The sequence below is a fragment of the Galeopterus variegatus genome, unplaced genomic scaffold (genome assembly GCF_000696425.1).
Source record: "Galeopterus variegatus unplaced genomic scaffold, G_variegatus-3.0.2 Scaffold394, whole genome shotgun sequence".
Lineage (NCBI taxonomy): Eukaryota > Metazoa > Chordata > Mammalia > Dermoptera > Cynocephalidae > Galeopterus > Galeopterus variegatus.
In genome coordinates this window covers 317,212-335,260 of record NW_007726505.1, presented here as the reverse complement: position 1 = coordinate 335,260, position 18,049 = coordinate 317,212, and the positions used below count along the sequence as shown (strand labels likewise).

At 40.2% G+C, this 18,049-nt stretch overlaps 1 protein-coding gene across 1 annotated transcript in view; it reads left to right on the top strand.

Moving 5' to 3' along the window:
* The window catches only part of CTNND2 (catenin (cadherin-associated protein), delta 2), a 449,347-nt gene that overhangs the window by 153,206 nt on the left and 278,092 nt on the right, over window positions 1–18,049 (top strand). Inside the window, exon 4 of the mRNA XM_008568289.1 lies at window positions 13,266–13,398. Coding sequence (XP_008566511.1) covers window positions 13,266–13,398 — 133 coding nt within the window. The remainder of the gene's footprint in view (window positions 1–13,265; window positions 13,399–18,049) is intronic.

Here is an 18,049-nt window from a genome sequence, read left to right as displayed (position 1 = left end):
TTTTTTCCATTTCTGAGAAAAATGTCATTGGAATTTTGATGGGGATTGCATTGAATCTGTAGATCACTTTGGATAATATGGACATTTTTACAATGTTAATTCTCCCAGTCCAAGAGCATGGGATATCTTTCCATCTTCTTGTGTCCTCTTTAATTTCTCTCAACAGTGGTTTGTAGCTCTCCTCACAGAGATTTTTCACATTCTTGGTTAACTTTATTACTAAGTATTTTATTTTTTTGTGGCTATTGTAAATGAGCTAGCTTTCTTGATTTCTTTTTCTGCATGTTCACTGTTGGGGTATACAAATGCTACTGATTTTTGTGTGTTGATTTTGTATCCTGCAACTTTGCCGAAATCATTTATCAACTCTAAGAGTTATTTTGTAGAGGCTTTAGGATGTTCAATATATAGGATCATGTCATCCGCGTGTCACAGGGACAGTGTGACTTCATCTTTTCCAATCTGGATGCCCTTTGTTTCCTTCTTTTCTCTGTTTGCCCTAGCTAGTACTTCCAACACTATGTTGAATAGGAGTGGTGAGAGTGGGCATCCTGTCTAGTTCCTGTTCTTAAGGGAAAAGCTTTCTGCTTTTCCCCATTCAGGATGATATTGGCAGTGGGTTTATCACATATGGCTTTAATTGTGTTGATATACTTTGCATCTATACCTAACTTGTAGAGAGTCTTTATCATGAAAGAATGTTGAATTTTGTCAAATGCTTTTTCAGCATTTATAGAGATGATCATATCGTTTATGTCTTTGCTTTTATTGATGTGGTATATCACACTTATTGATTTGCATATGTTGAATCAACCTTACATACCTGGGATGAATCCCACTTGATTGTGGTGGATAATTTTGTGTATGTGTTGCTGTATTCTGTTAGCTAGTATTTTATTGAGGATTTTTGCATCTATATTCATCAAGGATATTGGCCTGTAGTTTTCTATTTTTGATGTATCTTCATCTGGTTTTGGTATCAGGGTGATGTTTCCCTCATAGGAGGAATTTGGGAGAATGGCCTATGTTTCAATCTTTTGGAATAGTTTGTAGAGAATTGGTATCAGTTCCTCTTTGATGGTTTGGTAGAACTCTGCAGTGAACCCATCCAGTTCTGGGCTTTTCTTTGTTGGGAAACTTCTGATAACAGCTTCAATCTCTTTTATTGTTATTGATCTGTTCAGATTTTCTATATCTTCTTGGTTCGGTTTTGATAGTTTGTATGTGTCCAGAAATTTATTCATTTCCTCCAGATTTTCAAATTTGTTGGCATATAGTTGTTTGTAGTTGTCTCTAATGATTACTTGTATTTCTGAGGTACCAGTTGTAATATCACGTTTTTCATTTCTAATTTTTCTTATTTGGGTCTTCTCTTTTATTTTCTTAGTTAGCCTTGATTAAGGTTTGTCAATTTTATTTATCTTTTCAAATAACCAACTTTTTGTTTCATCGATCTTTTGTATCATTTTTCAGGTTTCTATTTCATTTAGTTCTGCTCTGATCTTAATTATTTCTTTCCATCTACTAACTTTGGGTTTGGATTGTTCTTGTTTATCTAGATCTTTAAGGTGAAGTGTTAAGTTGTTTATTTGCTATCTTTCCATTCTCCTGAAGTAAGCATTTAATGCAATAAATTTCCCCCTTAGTACTGCCTTTGCAGTATCCCACAGGTTTTGGTATGATGTGTCATTATTTTCATTAGTTTCAAGAATTTTTTTATTTCCTGTTTAATTTCTGACTGAACCCATACATGATTAAGTAGACTGTTGTTTAATTTCCATGTGTTTGTATAGTTTCCAGAGTTTCATTTGTTATTGATTTCTAATTTTAATCTACTGTTATTGGAAAAAATACATGGAATAATTCCAATTTTTTTAAAATTTGTTGAGACTTGCTTTGTGACCCAACATGTGATCTATCCTGGAGAATGTTCCATGTGCTGATGAGAAGAATGAATATTCTGAGGTTGTTGGATGGAATGTTCTGTAGATATCTGCCAAGTCCAATTTATCTAAAGTGTTGTTTAGATGTTGTGTTTCTCTGTTGATTTTTTGCCTAGATGATCTGTCCAGTGTTGAGAGTGGGGTGTTCAGATCCCCCACTATTATGGTGTTAGTGTCTATTTCTTTCATTACATCTAATAGTGTTTGCTTTATAAATCTGGCTGCTCTGACATCGGATGCATATATATTTGTGATTGTTAAGTTTTCTTGATGGATAGATACTTTTATCATTATATAGTGGCCTTCTTAATCTCTTTTTATGGTTTTTGGTTTAAAGTCTATTTTATCTGATATAAGAATAGCTACTCCAGCTCATTTTTCATTTCTATTTGCATGGTATATGTTTTTTCATCCTTTCACTCTTAGTCTATGTGTGTCTTTACAGGTGAGGTGAATCTCTTGAAGGCAGCATATTGTTGGGTCCATCTTTTTAATCTAGTCAGCCAGTCTGTGTCTTTTGAGTGGGGAATTTAATCCCTTTACATTTAGAGTTATTATTGAAAGGTGTTCATTTGCTCCCATTATTGATTTTTGTTAGGATACTTAAGTATCCTTTGTTCCTTTCATTCTGATTTTCTGTTTGTCTTCTGTATCTGTTGGTTTCTTGGGGTGGTAGATAAACTATTTTTTTCTTTATTGTTAGTATTTTTGTTTTACTGGTAGGTTTTGTTCTTTCTTGAGTATTCATGGCAGTGATGGTTGTTTTTCAGGTATCAAACCCAGTATTTCCTTGAGAATTTCTTGTAAGGCTGGTTGTGTGGTAGTGAACTCCCGCAGTTTTTGTTTGTCTGAGAAATATACTATTTGTCCTTCATTTTGGAAGGATAGCCTTGCTGGGTAAAGTATTCTTGGCAGGCAATTTTCATCCTTTAGTACTTGTAATATATTGTCCCATTATTTTCTGGCTTTTAAGTTTTCTGATGAAAAGTCTGATGATAGTCTGATTGGGGATCCCTTGTAGTTGATTGATATATAGGCAGTGGGAACTAGCCTGGGCTGGGGGTCCTACATTACCTGTCAGTCCTGGCTCAGCTGGCTCGGGGCATGTGGATTCGGTGGCTCTCAGGCCTCTCCAGGCAGCAGGGAATGACCTGGGCTGGGGGTCCCACAGTGCCCTCCTGTTCTGGTGCAGCTGACTCAGGGCATGTGGACCTGGTGGCTCTCAGGCCTCTCCAGGCAGCAGGGAATGACCTGGGCTGGGGGTCCCGCAGTGCCCTCCTGTTCTGGTGCAGCTGACTCAGCGCATGTGGACCTGGTGGCTCTCAGGCCTCTCCAGGCAGCAGGGAATGACCTGGGCTGGGGGTCCCACAGCGCCCTCCTCTTCTGGTGCGGCTGACTCCGGNAGAGAATTGGTATCAGTTCCTCTTTGAAGGTTTGGTAGAACTCTGCAGTGAACCCATCCAGTTCTGGGTTTTCTTTGTTGGGAAACTTCTGATAACAGCTTCAATCTCTTTTATTGTTATTGATCTGTTCAGATTTTCTATATCTTCTTGGTTCGGTTTTGATAGTTTGTATGTGTCCAGAAATTTATTCATTTCCTCCAGATTTTCAAATTTGTTGGCATATAGTTGTTTGTAGTTGTCTCTAATGATTACTTGTATTTCTGAGGTACCAGTTGTAATATCACGTTTTTCATTTCTAATTTTTCTTATTTGGGTCTTCTCTTTTATTTTCTTAGTTAGCCTTGATTAAGGTTTGTCAATTTTATTTATCTTTTCAAATAACCAACTTTTTGTTTCATCGATCTTTTGTATCATTTTTCAGGTTTCTATTTCATTTAGTTCTGCTCTGATCTTAATTATTTCTTTCCATCTACTAACTTTGGGTTTGGATTGTTCTTGTTTATCTAGATCTTTAAGGTGAAGTGTTAAGTTGTTTATTTGCTATCTTTCCATTCTCCTGAAGTAAGCATTTAATGCAATAAATTTCCCCCTTAGTACTGCCTTTGCAGTATCCCACAGGTTTTGGTATGATGTGTCATTATTTTCATTAGTTTCAAGAATTTTTTTTTTTCCTGTTTAATTTCTGACTGAACCCATACATGATTAAGTAGACTGTTGTTTAATTTCCATGTGTTTGTATAGTTTCCAGAGTTTCATTTGTTATTGATTTCTAATTTTAATCTACTGTTATTGGAAAAAATACATGGAATAATTCCAATTTTTTTAAAATTTGTTGAGACTTGCTTTGTGACCCACCATGTGATCTATCCTGGAGAATGTTCCATGTGCTGATGAGAAGAATGAATATTCTGAGGTTGTTGGATGGAATGTTCTGTAGATATCTGCCAAGTCCAATTTATCTAAAGTGTTGTTTAGATGTTGTGTTTCTCTGTTGATTTTTTGCCTAGATGATCTGTCCAGTGTTGAGAGTGGGGTGTTCAGATCCCCCACTATTATGGTGTTAGTGTCTATTTCTTTCATTACATCTAATAGTGTTTGCTTTATAAATCTGGCTGCTCTGACATCGGATGCATATATATTTGTGATTGTTAAGTTTTCTTGATGGATAGATACTTTTATCATTATATAGTGGCCTTCTTAATCTCTTTTTATGGTTTTTGGTTTAAAGTCTATTTTATCTGATATAAGAATAGCTACTCCAGCTCATTTTTCATTTCTATTTGCATGGTATATGTTTTTTCATCCTTTCACTCTTAGTCTATGTGTGTCTTTACAGGTGAGGTGAATCTCTTGAAGGCAGCATATTGTTGGGTCCATCTTTTTAATCTAGTCAGTCAGTCTGTGTCTTTTGAGTGGGGAATTTAATCCCTTTACATTTAGAGTTATTATTGAAAGGTGTTCATTTGCTCCCATTATTGATTTTTGTTAGGATACTTAAGTATCCTTTGTTCCTTTCATTCTGATTTTCTGTTTGTCTTCTGTATCTGTTGGTTTCTTGGGGTGGTAGATAAACTATTTTTTTCTTTATTGTTAGTATTTTTGTTTTACTGGTAGGTTTTGTTCTTTCTTGAGTATTCATGGCAGTGATGGTTGTTTTTCAGGTATCAAACCCAGTATTTCCTTGAGAATTTCTTGTAAGGCTGGTTGTGTGGTAGTGAACTCCCGCAGTTTTTGTTTGTCTGAGAAATATACTATTTGTCCTTCATTTTGGAAGGATAGCCTTGCTGGGTAAAGTATTCTTGGCAGGCAATTTTCATCCTTTAGTACTTGTAATATATTGTCCCATTATTTTCTGGCTTTTAAGTTTTCTGATGAAAAGTCTGATGATAGTCTGATTGGGGATCCCTTGTAGTTGATTGATATATAGGCAGTGGGAACTAGCCTGGGCTGGGGGTCCTACATTACCTGTCAGTCCTGGCTCAGCTGGCTCGGGGCATGTGGATTCGGTGGCTCTCAGGCCTCTCCAGGCAGCAGGGAATGACCTGGGCTGGGGGTCCCACAGTGCCCTCCTGTTCTGGTGCAGCTGACTCAGGGCATGTGGACCTGGTGGCTCTCAGGCCTCTCCAGGCAGCAGGGAATGACCTGGGCTGGGGGTCCCACAGTGCCCTCCTGTTCTGGTGCAGCTGACTCAGGGCATGTGGACCTGGTGGCTCTCAGGCCACTCTGCGCAGCAGGGACTGGACTGGGCTGGGGGTCCCACATCACCTGCTTCTTCTGGTGTGGCAAACTTGGGGCATGTGGACCTGGTGGCTCTTGGGCCTCTCTGGGCAGTGGGGACTAGCCTGGACTGGGGGTCCCATGGCACCTGCCTCTTCCGGCACTGCTGACTTGGGGTGTATGGGTCTGGCAGCTCTCAGACCTCTCTGGGTAGCAGGCACTGGCCTAGGCTGGGAGCCCCAAAGCACCTGCCTTTTCCAGTGCAGCTGACTCGGGGCATGTGAGCTCGGCAGCTCTCAGGCCTCTCTAAGCAGCAGTGACCGGCACCTGCCTTTTCCAGTGCAGCTGACTCGGGGCATGTGAGCTCGGCAGCTCTCAGGCCTCTTAGCTGCAGGGACCAACCTGGGCTGGAGGTCCCACATTGCCTGCCTTTTCTGTCATGACTGACTCGGGGCATGTGCACCCAGTAGCTCTCAGGCCTCTCTGGGTGGCAGGCACTGGCCTGGGCTTGGGTCCCACCCTGCAGCACTCGGCTCCTGCCTGTTCCAGTGCAGACCTCAGGCCTTCTGTTGTTGCTTTTTAATATTTGAAAATTGGTTGATTTGTGGGAGAGAGTTATGTTAGGAACCGTCTACTGTGCCATCTTGACCTGAATGAAGTTTTATTTTGTTTTGTTTAATGTGATTAACTGTACAGGGTGGCCATTTATTTTTTGTTACAGACTGTAGGAATGAAGACTATGACAGTAATGTGTTTATCACTAGCTAAGTTCTCTTTGGTCAAAAAGAACTAAAATATCCCCATTTAACTATTTTAAAAAATCTTCCTATCGAACTTTCTTCTGACCACCACCCCTACACCCCTCCCAACTCCATCAACAAATGCAAATAAAAAACAAATAAAACGCAAATAAAAAACCTCATGGCTCTGGATATAAAAGTCACAGTCAATACAGTCTTGAAAATTTTTATTTAGAGTTCAAAAGTTTACAAATGACTGAGATTTTCATACATGAAATAATGTCCATACAGCCTTGTCCCCAATGGAAATTGTTTAGGTTGCAATCAAAGTGGGCAATGTCCCCCTGATGTAAAGGTTTGCTGAAAATCAAATATTGAATTCCTGAAGACTCTAGGTGTCCCAGGGCTCTTGTCCATGGGGAAACCTGAGAAAATGCTGTGACAGTGCATTGATTCTTTGGTTTTGATGTCAGCATAACATAATAGGGAGTTTTAAACTGTTTGCTATTTAACTCTGTGCTGAGCATTCTGACTTTAAACAACTCAGACAGTCCATGTAAGGGTGAGGAGTGAGTCACAATATTTTCAGGCTATGTGACATGCTTTAAGGTAGAAAAGGTTACATTTGCATATTCACCAGTTCCATTAATGTTTTTAACGTGAAGCCCAGTAACACAGGAGAGTTATGAGCTTGGCTTCCATAGAAACTGAAGATGGTTCTTATTTCTTATTCTTCTCTTCTTCATCTAGTTATACGTCTGTAATACCTGACATTTCTTGAAGGTCCACACTAGGTGCCAGCCACTGCTCTAAGGGGTTCATATATATTATTTCTAATCATCCCAACAATAGTCCAAGGTTGGAATAATTCTCTCAGTGTGGTAGATGGACTGAATGAATGTCTCAGTGGACACCTCCCATGCTAGCCAGTGGAGCTTCAGTAGCAAATAAGATTAACATGAGCCCAAGGCTGCAGAGAGAGTTAATGGTGGAGCAGGATCTGGACTGAATCCAGCTACACCTAAAGAGCTTTGCCCACTGCAGCACTGCCTCAGACTCCAAGCAGGGGGAAAGGAAATTGTTTCAAAAGTGTTTGAAAATTGCATGTTAGCATAAGGTAAAGCTGTGTCTCTTTACACTTATATTTCTTCAAATAAGTATAGTGTCCAAATGAATACATATCAGTAAAGGGTTTATGAGGTTTTTAAAAAATTAAATGTAATTATTTTTAAAAAAATAAATGTAAAATTTGCTATATAAATTTTAAAAGAAAAATAATTCCCTCATAGCAGTCTTAGAGTGGCAATTACCAGAATATATCTAACTCAATAGTTTACCAAGAATTTTCACATACATTATTTTATGTTGTCATTTAAAAAGAAGTCCCATTAATCGGTGGTATTATTCTGTACATTTGATCCATAGAAACCAAGGCCCGCAGAGACCTTGTATTTTTGGAATAAAAAGGACAAAGCAGATGTTCACGTTCTGAACTCTTTGCCAGTTATTCTGATGCCCAGTTCTGTGCTCATTCTACTAAAGTAATCAAGGAGGGTAGATTTGTAACATGCTTGCTTAACAAAAATTATCAAATACAGTATGCATTTAGACCAGGGTTTCTCAACCCTGGCTCTCATGACATTTTGGGATGGGAGATTCTTTGCTGTGGGGACTGTCCTGTGCATTGCTTGATGTGTAGCAGCATCCCTGGGCTCTACCCACTGGATGCTGGCAGTACCTTCCAGCTGTGACAACCAAAAATGTCCTCAGGCATTGCCGGATTTCTTCCAGGGGACACTGTTTTAGACATTTTCTAAAAAAGTCACTGTTTTAGACATTATTTCAAAAGAATGTTTATAGCTGGCAACACAGTTATATGGTTAAGTTTATGGATCTGAAAGCAGACAGCCAGAGTTTTATTTCAGCTCCACCACTGAAGTTCTTTGACATCACTAAGTCTAAGTTTCCTCCTCCATAAGATGAAAATAAACTACTCAAGGTTAGTTAAGGATCAAAGAGTTAATGTATGACCTTGGCTATTACTTAAGAATATTATTCTGTGCATTCTACATGCCTGCTCTATATGTCTAAATGAGTCTAAATTTCCCTGGATTTCTTTTTCACAATACTGTCCAGAGACCAGATTTGGATCTTTTGTATTGAATGAAAGTTCTTTATGGTCTCATCCCAAACTTGCTTTCCAGCCCCATCTCCAAGTGCCCCCCTTCCCTGGCCACTCTCTTCCGTCTACCCACCCTCATTCACAGCCTCACCCCAGCTGAAAGGGTCCTCTTTCCCAAATAACTCAGTCTTTCCTGTGACTCCACACCTGCACACCTGTGCCCGTGCTGGTATCTGTCCTTTGTAGAACTGTTTTGTCTTGCAAGCTACTTTTTGTCCTTAAGGATTGATTAAGACCTTAGGTGAATACCATACCGTAGACTGAGTTCTGGCCAAAATGAGTCAGACAGGTTATTTTCTCCATCCTTCCAGCTCTTTCCCTGTGGCATATCTCCATGGTCAGCAAAAAAATCCAAACTGAATCTCATCTAAGCGAAATAAAACTGTTCTCGCAAAAGAGACTTGGATATAAATTATCCCCCCAAACTTTCTGCTGGACGACGCTCCTTTAGCATCTATTTTGTGAAACTGAAGAGAGCATTCGAAACCATTAGTGTTCTTTTAGAGAGTAAATGCAGCGTTGGCTGAGCCCTGGGGAATGCCAGTTAGAATAAACTATAGTAAATTGCCTGGAGACGATCTACTCCAAGCCAGTTCCTGGAAAGCTGGTTAAAGCTGGGGACAGTTAAGTCATTCTGAACACCAACTTACCTTGTCTTCCCTCTTATCCCACTTTGTGATCTTTGTGGTCTCTACTTTTTCTCCCTCATCCCCTGCATTAGTCAGGGTTCTCCAGAGAGACAGAGTGGATAGGACGTGTTATAAACCTATGAGAGGGGATGTGTTAGGGGAATTAGCTCACGCGATTGTAAAGAGAAGTCCACGAAAGGTCGTCTGCAAACTGGGTGCCAGTAGCGTGGTTCAGTCCAGCTCCGAGGATGTCAAAGCAGGGAAGCCAATAGTGCTGTTGGTGTAAGTCCTGGAACCCAAAAGCTGGAGAGTCTCTGGCTCTGATGTCCACGATCAGAACAGCAGAGTGTATCCCAGCTCCAGAGGCTGGAGAGAGATTGACCTTTTTTCTCTGTTTTTGTTCTCTCGAGGCCCCCAGTGATTGGATGGTCCATGCCCATGTTGAGGTCGGGTCTTTCCCGCCCAGTCCACCCAGGCTCACATGCTAATCTCTTCTGGAAACACCCTCATAGGCACACCTAAAAAATAGCTTTACCAGGTTTCTCGGCATTCCTTCATCTAATCAAGCAGACAACCTAAAATTAACCCTCACACCCCCTTTCACTCTGCTGCAGACAACCCCCACCCCCACAAATGTCCCATTTGTCCCCATTGTCCTCGCAGGTCTTCACTGCACCACACAGGGTCCAGGCATTGCTCTATGCTGTGGGAAAAATCCTAGCCCCTATCGAGCTTCTTGGTGGTGGCGATGGGCAGGGGAGTGACAAGTGATAACTAATAATAAAAACAGTAGAAGAGAGTTCCAGGTAATCGCATTGTAGATAAAATAGGGCCATAGGGTAGAAATGGTGTGAGGGGGTAGAGCTTCTTTGGCTGGAAGCTTCAGGGAGGTCACCTCCAAGAAGTTGGAGCTGAGACCTAATAAGGACGAGGGAGCACCATACACAGACCAGGGACAGGAGTGCTGTTTCAAGAGGGAGGAAGCAGGCCAGGGAGGTTGGTGTGAGTCAGAAACAGGCAGGAGTCACAGGTGCAGGGCCCCACAAGCAGGGCTGAGGAATGGGATATTTTTTTCCAAGTGCAGTGGGAAGCCCCTGGAGTGATTAAGCCACAGAGTTGTAAGATCTCACTGATGCACAGAGAAGGCTGCTCAGGTTGGCAGCGTGACTCTGTACGTGTGTATGTGTGCACATGTATATGTTGGGGTGAGCTAAGACTGACCGATTAGTGAGAGCAATGCCCCTTGCTTTTCCTGGAGTCACCAGTGGAACTGTGGAAACATCCTCCCTGCCCAGACCCTTTCTTCATTCATTCCTTCATCCTTTCAAAACACATTTATGAGGTGTCCCTTATGTACCATGGAGTGGTGTATGTGCCAGGTAACAAAGAGGACCCAAAGAGTTGTAGCTCTGGCCTCATGGAACTTACCCAAGTGGAGAGAGAGATGGTCATCAGTGGAGGTGCACAGCACAACTGTGTCATTACCAGCTCGTCACTTCCTGGGTGAACATTGGAGAGGGTTTCCCTGAGGAAGTCACAAGGAGCCCAAGGCCCCGAGTTTGAGTGAGAGGCCACTGGGCCAGGAGTTCTGGACACAAAAACAGCAGCAGCACGGAGGGCAGGGGAGATGGCGAGGCAGGAGTGGGTGGATCTGAAAGGTCTCAAAGGCCATGGGGATGTCCTGGTCTCTCTCCCTAGGACAGTGGGAGCCACAGAAGGGTTTGAAGCAGTAAAGTGGCAAAACAAGTTTGTGTGTTTGCATGTTTAGATGACTTGGGTGGGAGGTGGCTGGCATGGTCCAGGGAATGAAAGGTGAGGAAGTAGGTCTGGGGGAGAGAAAGGGGCATGGAGGGACTTTTTATATTCTAAAGGTTTCTTGAGGGCTGGGGGTGGGGGACTGGAAACAGTCTTTTGACCTATGAGTGAGGAACCTGGATCCTTCCTGGACACATGATTCTTTGTAATGTGCATCTGTCCCATCTGAGTTTGGGGTGTGTGTGTGTGTGTGTGTGTGCGTGTTTGTGTGCGTGCATGCAAATATGCAGAGTACCTAAACCGTGTCCCTCAGAGCTCTTATTTAAAAGATGCTTTTCATATGTACCATATAAACCATTACCTAATAGAATGATTACCCTCTGGTTAATAAAACAGACCAAAATGAATTCTTTACTAATCACTTCCCCGAAGCATGAGCTTACCTGAATTCACCTCAGCCATCCACTATCTTCACATAGCACTTCTCACTTTAATTTACAGGTATTCTGTAGATTTTGATTTCTTTTGTATGAAGAATGTAATTCTAGAGGACTACTACTATAAGAAGGAGTGTGCTCTCGGTGTTGCAGAGGTGGTTTAGAATCATGCAACAAAAGGAAATTAAAAGAAAAACAAGCTTTGCATTTTTAAATCTATAATTGTTTTCTACTGCAATCACATAGCCAGGTTTGTCCAGTATCAGCAATCACTTAGGTATATTTCTTAGCAAATGTATTGTTGTACTATATATCTTTTTGAATGTGTATGTATCTTCCTAAGATTGTATGTAAGTTTATTAAATACTTAATGCACAGTAAATGAAAGGCTTTATCTTTCTAATAAAACCAAGCCACATGAAAATGGATCCTATTTCATGTTGTCTTCAATTACTATAAAGGTTGCACCAACATGTTTCAAGATTTGCTTGACAACCTCTACCAGTTGTGATAAAGGAAAGATAAAGAGAAGAGGTTAGAATCTACAAGAAGACTTTTAACCTTTGTCTGTTCCTTCTCTATCCCATTTTTCATGATTCCCCTTCCCAGATGACAGCACTGACCTGTCATCAGTAGGATGGCTGCTTCTGGGTTGTTTCACAAGTAGAGGGTGGTTGCTGCAAAGCCTTCTCATTTCTCTTCCAGACTGTCCTTCAAAGAAATAGTACCCTTTTGTAGCTTGTGGGGTCAAGTTTCTTTTTTTTTTTCCTTTTTGTCTTTTTTCGTGTCCGGCAACGGACCGCAACCCTCAGTGTCGCGCCCGCACCGGACCGGGACCGGCAACGGGATCACAAGCCTCGATGCTGCGCCCTCCCCTCGCTCAGCCAGTGAGCGGGAACCGGTCTGTATGTGGGATCCGAACCCTCGGCGGGAGCGCCGCCGCACTCCCAAGCGGCGCACTGTAGCAGTGCGCCACCGGGCCAGCCCTGGGGTCAAGTTTTTATTTGTGGTCTTAGAGGTCACTTTTTTATTTCTCTGTTAGAAATTGGCTCCCTGCTGCAGGAATAGAATCCATACAGTTGGTTCAGTTAACACCATGGTCGAACTGGTTGAGCTGAGGGATTTCATAAAATAATATTCATTTGCATAATGGTATTTTACAATCAACCTTCTGCTTTAGAATGGACTTAAATATTGTACAGCATATTTCTTAAGATTAAATAGACAACCAGATTTTTGGAGTAGCTCAGATGTAAAAAGAAGAATACAGGAAAAGAATGTACAATGAATAAAATTTATTAACATTGTGTGAATAAACCTAGCTCGTTAAATAATTTCCTTTTATAAAGTCTTCTTGTTGCTATGCTTTTATCACCAGGGACTCACTAAGGGAAACTATCTACTTTAAAAGAAGGGATTATGAAAATATCAGCAACAACAGCAATAATAGTAATGACATCAATATCACCTGCTGTCACAACATATTGGGTTGGACCCATTTAGTGATATTTTCTCTTTTCTGATAATTTAGCTAAATGCTGAAGCTGAATCAGACTGATGAAATAATATACTGGAATAAATATGACCTCTATAAATTATTCATTTAAGCCCAAATGAAAAATGTGTACATTAAATCATTTGCAATTTTAAGTTATTTTTTCATAATCTTCATAAATGTGGAACTTGAACTGATGCATTTAACATTATTTGTATGTGTACCCTATATAATTAATATATGTATTGATATATATATACACATGTATATACTTAGAAACTATTTACTCGAGGAAATCTTTTCAAAATCCTCTTTTAAATGGGTCCGTGTATAAGAAAACCAGAACAGTCGTTGGTGAGATATTCTCTTGTAAGCTCTTAAGTACACTTCATAAGTGAGTTAACTGTATGTTAACAGTGCAATAGGAATAATGTCTCCTTTTCTCCTGCCTTCCTTTTGTTCAGAGAATTTGGATGGAGAGACCCAGAACTGCCTGAAGTGATCCAGATGTTGCAGCATCAGTTTCCTTCCGTCCAGTCGAATGCGGCAGCCTACTTACAACACCTCTGCTTTGGAGACAATAAAATAAAAGCTGAGGTAAGTACTATTTGGATTTCCAAATGAATGGTGTCAGATTTATAAGCACTCAGGTTTTTTAGAGTAATGTTGAAAGGGGAGAGAAGTAGAACAACTCTAGGTATATTTTTAAAATTTCAATCTGTCCTTCAGACTGAAACATAGCACTTTTCATCTAATTAATTGGCTTGTCTATGCATACATTTTTCTTTTTTTGTATTTGAATACTGAGGAATGCTGGTATCAACAGAGTCTGGATTGTCAAATGCCATACTTTGGGTGGGGTTTGCCTTTCTCTCTTCAGTTTTATCTCTGGGAGTCATCTTTACCCCTAAATACTACAAAAAATTAAAAAAAAAATCCATCTATTGTTATCTCCTCAAATTACAACAGAATTTATGGTCAATATAGGTTGAGTATTTCTCATCCAAAATGCTTGGGACAGAGAAGTGTTTTGCATTTTAGATTTTTTCAGATTTTGGAATATTTTCATATCTATAAAATGAGATGGTTTGGGGATGGGACCCCCAACTCTAAACACGAAATTCACTTATGTTTCGTATATACCTTCTATACATTGCCTGAAGGTAGTTTTATACAATATTTTTCATAATTTTGCATGAAACAAAGTTTGTGTTAAGTACTTGTGTGAAATTTTCGCCTTGTAGCATCATGTCAGTGCTGAGAAAGGTGCATTATTTTGGAGCATTCTGGATTACAGACATTAGGCTTAGGGATGCTCAACCTGTGCATGCTATGGCCTGTCCTTCTGGGAAAACTCATTGATAAGGTGGGGACTTCAGGCAGTAAACTGGCTTTGAGTTATAACCAAGTGTTTTGAGCCATTTACAAAGGTAGTAGTGGATATAATATTGATAAGAGTGTTCCATTAAAGATACTGTTGTCTGTGTCCATCATGTATACAATTGTTAATATAGTTTGTGTGTCTGGAACACTCTAAAGTGTATGCATTGCTGTGGGCGATGTTTCTGTAAAATCACAGTGGTCACCACAGCTAACCCATTTTTTTTTAGACAAGGGACAAACATTTGCATACAATCAGCTGAGCAACCAAATTTTTAAAAAAGATTTCATAAACTATAATGAGTCATCTCCATAGCATGTAAGCAATTTTGAGTATGAGTCTAAATTAGTTTAAGACTGGAAAGAAGAGAGTTGAAGATATAATTGCAATTTATTATAGATTTTGCTTGCTTGCATTGGGTTGTATATAGCCTAGCAGCTTTTCATCTTTTATTTTTTTTCATCTCTCCTGCACTGAGACTACAAAACTTGGTCCATGCTCATTCGTATCAGAAAAGTCATATTTCTTTGGGGAATGAATATACAACAGTTGTTCTCAACCAGGTGTGATTTTGGTCCCTCAGGTACATTTGACATCTGGAGACATTTATGGTTGTCATATCTGGAGGGAGTTGTAGTGCCAATGGCATCTAGTGGGTAGAGCTCAGGGTTGCTGCAAAATGCCCTACAATCACAGGGTGGCCCCCATAACATATAATTATCCAGATCCAAGTTTCAATACTGCCAACGTTTAGATAAAGAAAAATATCTTCCATCTAAGATGAATCTAAAATGTGAAAAAATACCAACTGTTAAAATGACCTAAAAACACATTAAAATTATGTGACTCCTGTACCAAATGGTAGTTATCTTAGTCACTCTCTGTTTTAAATAGAAAGCAAAATGGTCATGCAAGATGGACAGATTTCTGATTCGGGGATCACATGCCATCAGTTTTTGAAGGTTTCTCTAAAGGTCATGAAAACATTTCATTTCATCATTGGCATGAAGTTGATTCAGGAGTGTTGTGGTGCCTTCCAAAAAGTAGGATGAACTCCCACCCAGAATGTGGTTCTAACAGTCATTGAGACTGCTGACATCACCCACACACAAAGAGGGTGATTGGCTCTGTGGACTTGCTCCATGGACTGGCCTTGAGGCCTCTCAATAGCGATGCTAACGAACAGTGGGCTACAGACTTGTTTGTGGCTACATCAGAGCTACCCCCAGTCCCCTGAGCAGACAGAGGCCAGGCAGTGACAGGGTGGTCAGAACATACATCATGTTGGACAGATGCAGTTTCCAGTGCCGGCTTCCCTGCTTACCAGCTCTGTTACCTGGAACAGGTTGTTGCTGATATCCTCAGAAGCATCATTTCTTATCTTTAAAATAGAGATGCTAATATCTTCTTTACAGGGTCTTCATAGGGATTAAGCAACTCAATGTATGCAAACTGCTTAGTGGTGAAATATACACTCATTCACATTCTTTTGGCCAGGAACATAGTTAAGACACTAAAGTTAGTTTTATCTTCTGTGGTATGTATGTATATGTCTGCACGTGTATGTGTGTATGTGCATGTGTGCATGTGTGTACATGTGCCTATTTTTTCATTTTGCCGGAGTGCTCTTGAGGTTGCCTATGTCACCTCTTGCTATTTGGAGTGTCCTCCCAGAGCTGGGACTTAGGTTCATATTATCAATGACTGTCCTCCACTCCACTGCCTAGACTGCTGGGGCCGCAGGGTAATGTTCCCCTGGCACCTGTGAGGCTGGAATGGAAGGAGGGGAAGGGTGGTATAGAACTGAGGCACAGTCTGACACCCAGTTGACAAAATGAGATCAGGTTAGTAAGTGTCAGCTAAAAGAGCAGGGAAAGTACAAAAGGCCTAAACCAAATACAAAGGGAACGGTCCAGAGCTTCCGTCTTTCTCTCCCCTGAAGCCACATAGGGAGCTGTGCATTTGCAAGTGTGTGCAACCCCCCCCACACACACACACACACAACACACACACAAAGACGTGCAAACTCATAAGGATTCTGCACAGACCTATTTTGTTCTCTCATCCTAACTCAGAGCCCAAACTATTAGTAATTACTTCTCGCTTTGTGACGGATGGCTGCCTGTCATGTTTTCATATATAGGTATTGATTTTTATAATTACCTGTTGTCCAAATACTAATCTCTCAGGCACTGGCTTTTCCAAATTTGCTCAGTCCTCTCGTCTTCCTCTTGCGTTTTATTGAACTGATTTAGCCCTTCGGTCTGCATTTCATCATTGGCATGGGCTTTGGTTGCACAATGGCTAGGCCATTGAGCAAAAGGCAGAATTAGATCTCCTGTACGTGAAAGTCATAAATCATGCCTCTCTCATTCCTTATTACAGAGCTTTGTATAGTCTTCATAAAATGAAGCCCAGAAATTCAGTTTTGTTCCAAATGATGCTGGATTTTATAGGTACAAAGTTGAAAAATTGCTTCCATAAATCAGAAAACGAAAGCCCTGTCCCTAACTTTTCCTACTGGTCTCGTGAACTTGGATTTGAGACAGTCTCCTGGTTCCCCTCCCAGCAGTGAGTAGGAATTGAGGGGAGAGGCCTGGGGGGTCCAGCTCCACAGCCTCTCGTGACACAGGTAGAGTGTGCCATTCCACCCGGTGCCCTGACCCAGGTGAGAACATTTAATTGTAAACACTTTGAATATCAGTGAGTGTCCAAAAATTGAAACAGGAAGATATCACACAGGCAATAATAATTCAGAGCTAAATTGAGGTAAGATCAGAAGAAAAGCTGTTGAAAATTTAAAGAGGATGGAGGAGGAAAGAGTAAAGAGAGGGACTGGGGGCTGGCTGGTTAGCTCAGTTGGTTAGAGCACAGCCTTATAACACCGAGGTCACGAGTTCAAATCCCCATACTGGCCAGCCACAAAAAAAAAAAAAAAAAAAAAAAAAAAAAAAAAAAAAAAAAAAAAAAGAGAGAGAGAGAGGGTCTGGATTATTGCTGCAAACACACCACGTGTTGGTGCAGTTCATTTTTACAGGCTAATGAATAGGCGATACATACGTGAGCCCTCCTGCTTTAAAGGGCAGAAGCATGATTGGCATGGACGAATGTCAGTAATATTTGAATTACGTCTGTTATCTATGCTGTCTCCTAAATTGTTGGGAATCTCACAGTCAACTGAGCTTTAGATAGAGGAATTATTAGGCTTGGAAGCTTGCTTAGGTGTGTGGTCTACAGGCATCTTTTAAGAGGTGCCTAAATATCAATAAGTTCTGAGTTTTTTCATAAATCCTTTCTTCATTATTTCTGGGAACTCCTCAGTTAAGAATATTAAGAATATCCTATTGATTTGGGGATCATACGAAGTGCCTTTCATGGGTAGTAAAGATATCAGTTTATTTATGTTCCACCTTCCTGCATTTTCCCCATTTCTTCTTATGCACACACTAGAGTGAGCACGCAGGTAGCACCCGTGCAGTCAGATGCAAGCAGGAGCATATATATATGCATGTGTTCACTATATGGTGGCATTCAAGGTAGCATGTCTCCTAGAGGTTAAAAAGTATTTGCATATTTTCAACTGACAAAAAGAGATTAGTTTTGAATTTTTAAATTTTAAAATATTTTATTATAAATTAATAAATTGATTGCATTTAATAAAAATTTAAATTAACAAAAATTTTAAATGTTTAAATAACTTTAAAATGTATCTTCTTTTAAACACAGGATCATTCACTTAAACATGCCTCTTAAAAAGAAAACCCAACTTTATTATACAGCATTATATGTGAGAAGGATTGATATGTGTACATTTCTTTTTTTTTTTTTTTTTTGTCTTTTGTCTTTTTCCGTGTCCGGCAACGGATT